General features: G+C 35.4%; 1 protein-coding gene across 1 annotated transcript; it reads left to right on the plus strand.

The window, feature by feature from the left end:
• Positions 1–1605: 1605 nt before the first annotated feature.
• On the plus strand, positions 1606–2878 carry LOC141655068 (protein FAR1-RELATED SEQUENCE 5-like). The gene is made up of 2 exons (XM_074462167.1): positions 1606–2411; positions 2509–2878. Exons 1-2 carry the CDS (start codon positions 1606–1608, stop codon positions 2876–2878), a joined length of 1176 nt encoding a protein of 391 aa, XP_074318268.1.
• Positions 2879–3849: the final 971 nt, after the last annotated feature.

Here is a 3849-nt window from a genome sequence, read left to right on the forward strand (position 1 = left end):
TATCGTGATACATTATTTTATTATTGCTGCTAATTGTGACCCAAAATAAGTTGCTTTCATTGGCTGTGTGTATCTAGGTAGTTGAGGATGTGTTTCTGTCAATATTAAAAAATGTATGATTGTAAATTTGCAGGGAGTATTACTTTGATCGACTTAGATATTAAGGCCCTGTTTGGATTTAGAGATTCTGTTTGGATAAACTGTCGTAGTTGATTTCAGGTACCTGGGTTTCTGTTTGTAAGCAACGATTATCAATTATGGTCTAAAATGTGTATACAGCCACCTGAAGGTGTGTTTGTAGAAGGACTTAAAACTGTATCTAGCTACCCTTAGATAGCATAAAGGGAATGGGATGAAAATAGTGCAATAAACAAAAGTTAGCAAAGTGTATATAGCTTCACAAATGAGTGTATATAACTACGTAGACGATTGTATGTAACTTGACAAATTAAAATTACGTGTTCCACTACCTAGGATTTTGGGATTATGTTTGATTCCAGAATTCAGTTCTTTTCTTTGATTTTCTGTGCAGACATTGTAGAAGTTACTAATGTGCAAGCGTCTTCAAGTAATTCAAAAAAAAATCAATTGCTTGTCACTAATGTACCAGGTATTAAATTGTAGCTTCTAATTAAGTAATGTATTGTCTAAGAAGCTTGTGTAGGTGGTAACAGATAAAATTAAAATCATTTCCTTTTGTTTTTTTTTGATGTTGTAGCCACCCCAGAAGTTGATTTCGATAATCAAATAGTAGGATTGCCAAGATGCTCAAGAGAATTAAAACCAAAGATTGTGGATGAAATTTGCAACTTTGGAAGAAGGCATACATTTTTATGAGGAATATGCCAAGGTTTGTGGGTTCCTTACTAGATTAGACTCAACAAAATTAGTTGACGGGATAGTTACACACAAGTGGTGCGTGTGTAATAAACAAGGCAAAAGTAATCACAAGGGTACAAAAAGAAAGAGGACCCTTACGCGAATTGGTTGTCAGGCTAAGGTTAGTTTTAGAAGAATTCAAACGGGTGAATACGAGATTTATGATTTTGTTGAGGTTCACTCACATGCTATGAATACGCCAACAACTATGATACATTTGAAACCATGTAGGGATTTAAACTTGGATCACAAAAAAATGATAATGGATAATGCTCATGTAAACCATGGTCCTGTGCAAACATTTAGGATGTTCAAACAGTATGTGAAGGGATACAAAAATGTGGGTGCTTCTTTACAAGATTTCAAAAATTTTTCAAGGGATGTAAAGAAATACATCAAAGAATATGATGCCCAGATGTTAATAGAGAACTTCATGCAGAAAAAGGCTATGTCTCCATCTTTCTATTTTGACTTTGATGTGGACGATCAAAGCAGAATAACTAAGCTTTTCTGGGCAGATCCAATATCAATTAAAAATTATGCCCTTTTTGGTGATGTCTTTTTTACTGTTGATGCCACTTATAACTTCAACCAATATAAAATGGTGTTTGTCCCTTTCACGGGTGTTGATAACCATAAGGGTTGCATTACTTTTGCAAATGGGGTTTGATACGAAACGAAAATGCGAAATCATTTTCGTGGTTGTTTCAAAATTTTGTAACGGCTATGGGTGATCGCTATCCTATTACTATAATAACTGATCAATGTAGAGGCATCAAAAAAGCTGTTAAGGGTGTGTTTGGTGACAAAACACGCCACCGATTGTGTATGTGGCATATAATGAAGAAGTTGCCTGACAAGGTTGGTCCATCGATTTCCCAAGACACAACTTTTTTGAAGGAAATTAACTCAGTTGTTTGGGATGTAGAAATCACTCCAGAAGATTTTGAATCGAAATGGAATTCGATAATTTCCTCATATGAGCTTTGTGATAACAAGTGGTTGAAGAAAATGTTTAAGCACCGTGCTCTTTGGATTCATGCTTACATTAGAGACACATATTTGGGTGGGATTTTGCGCACAATATCAAGATCAGAGTCTGAAAATAGCTTCTTTGGAAACTTCACCAACCCACATGTCACACTTGTCGAGTTTTGGATGCGTTTCCAAACAGCAATGGATGCTCAGAGATGGAAATATTCTAAGGTAATGGCTGATGATAAGAATTGTTATCCAAAATTGACAACCCTTCTCCTTTTAGAAAAGCAAGCTTCTGAGTTTTACACAATCATTATATTTTACATTTTCCAAGTAGAAGTCCAAGCAGCATGTTATACTTGTGGCCATTTACCATCACCAAATGCAAGTGGTGCGAATGATAATATTTCAATAATTGATCGTGAGAAATACAAAGTTGATTTAAGTGATAATAAGTTCTCTTGTTCTTGTAAGATGTTTGAAAGAATTGGGATACTCTGTAGGCACATTTTATGGGTGTTGAAAGATAGGGGGTTTGATCATATACCTAAAGAGTATTTAGCACCGAGATGGAGCAAATCTGCAACTTCCCACCCTCTTTCTCTTTGTTGTTGGAAAAACTGTACTAGCTGATTGTGTGTCAATCGAAAGTCGCCAGAACAATATAAGTGAATTATGGTCGGAGGTATTTAGTGCAGTCTCACTTGTTGAGGATAGTGAGGAACATTCTGATGCGCTATTTCAATTGCTCCGGAGTTTCAATGAAAAGTTGATTATTTCAATTAAGTCGGGAAAGTCAAAAGATAAGAAAGCTGAGATTGAGATGCTTCTTGGGTCAAAAATTCCAACTGAAGTTACTGTTTTACCACCAGAGAAGTGCAAGAATAAGGGATTGGGAAAGAGGATAACATCAAACAAGGAAAAGGCAGTCTTGGAAAATGCAAAGCCTCTGAGAAAATGCCGTGCTTGTGGTGAAATGAGTAACCATGATAGTAGAAATTGCCCGAGTCGACTCCCTTGAAACTGAATTCAGTGGGTTTGTGGTATATGTGGCATTTGTAGATGTCACTCAAAAAAGTCTGTTATGTTTTGTAATGTTATGTACTCACTTAAAAAACCGATTTCAATGGGTTTTTGGTTTATGTAGTTTTTGGAAAGATTGGTTTTGTATTAACTTCCAACTTTTTTTTTTATGTACGTTTTTATGCTGTTGTTTTTTTACTGTTTTTATACTGACTATGGATTGACGGAGTATAGAGGGGGTTAGTGTATACATTGTATTCAAATAGGGGAGGTGGCCTGACTAGAGTGTTTGTAGCTGCGGAAGGAGTGTAACTAGGAGGCAAACAAAGTGTATGTAGCCAACTGAACAAGTGAAACTAGCAGTTAAAAAAAATAGGATTCCGAAAAATTGAAAAAGCCAAAATTTAAGATGCAACATCATTTCAATGAACTCTTGAACATCAAATTAAAGTAAGTAAAGACTTCTAAGAAGTATGTTTAATTAACGCATCATGATATTAGAAATTGCCCAAGTTGCGAAGTGTTATTTCGTTGTCTAATGTCTCACGTTCTTGTTCAAACACTTTGCTTCTCTATTATTATACAAACTTTTATTGTGTACCCTCAAAAGTCGAGGTGTGACACACATAATTAAAAATAAAATATAAATACAAATTGAAGATTAAGTTCTTTATTTTAAAAATGAGTAGGTCTTGCTTAAGACGGGTCGAATCTTAACGCGGGTAGTTACACTCACAAAACGAATATGGGGGACAAGTGGGGGCACCCCCATGTGCCTCCCACTATCCTCTATTTGCGCATTTTGTCTCACAAAATGGTATCCGTCTACAACTTAAGACGGATAGTGCCCGTCTTAAGTAAGAATTTGTGTCAATTCTTTTTGGATTCTTTTTGGTTGACCTTTATAAAAGAACATTCATTCGTTCAAAAAAACATTCATTCGTTCAAAAAAATTCAAACTTAATTCGT

This window comes from Silene latifolia, chromosome 5 (assembly GCF_048544455.1).
Source record: "Silene latifolia isolate original U9 population chromosome 5, ASM4854445v1, whole genome shotgun sequence".
Lineage (NCBI taxonomy): Eukaryota > Viridiplantae > Streptophyta > Magnoliopsida > Caryophyllales > Caryophyllaceae > Silene > Silene latifolia.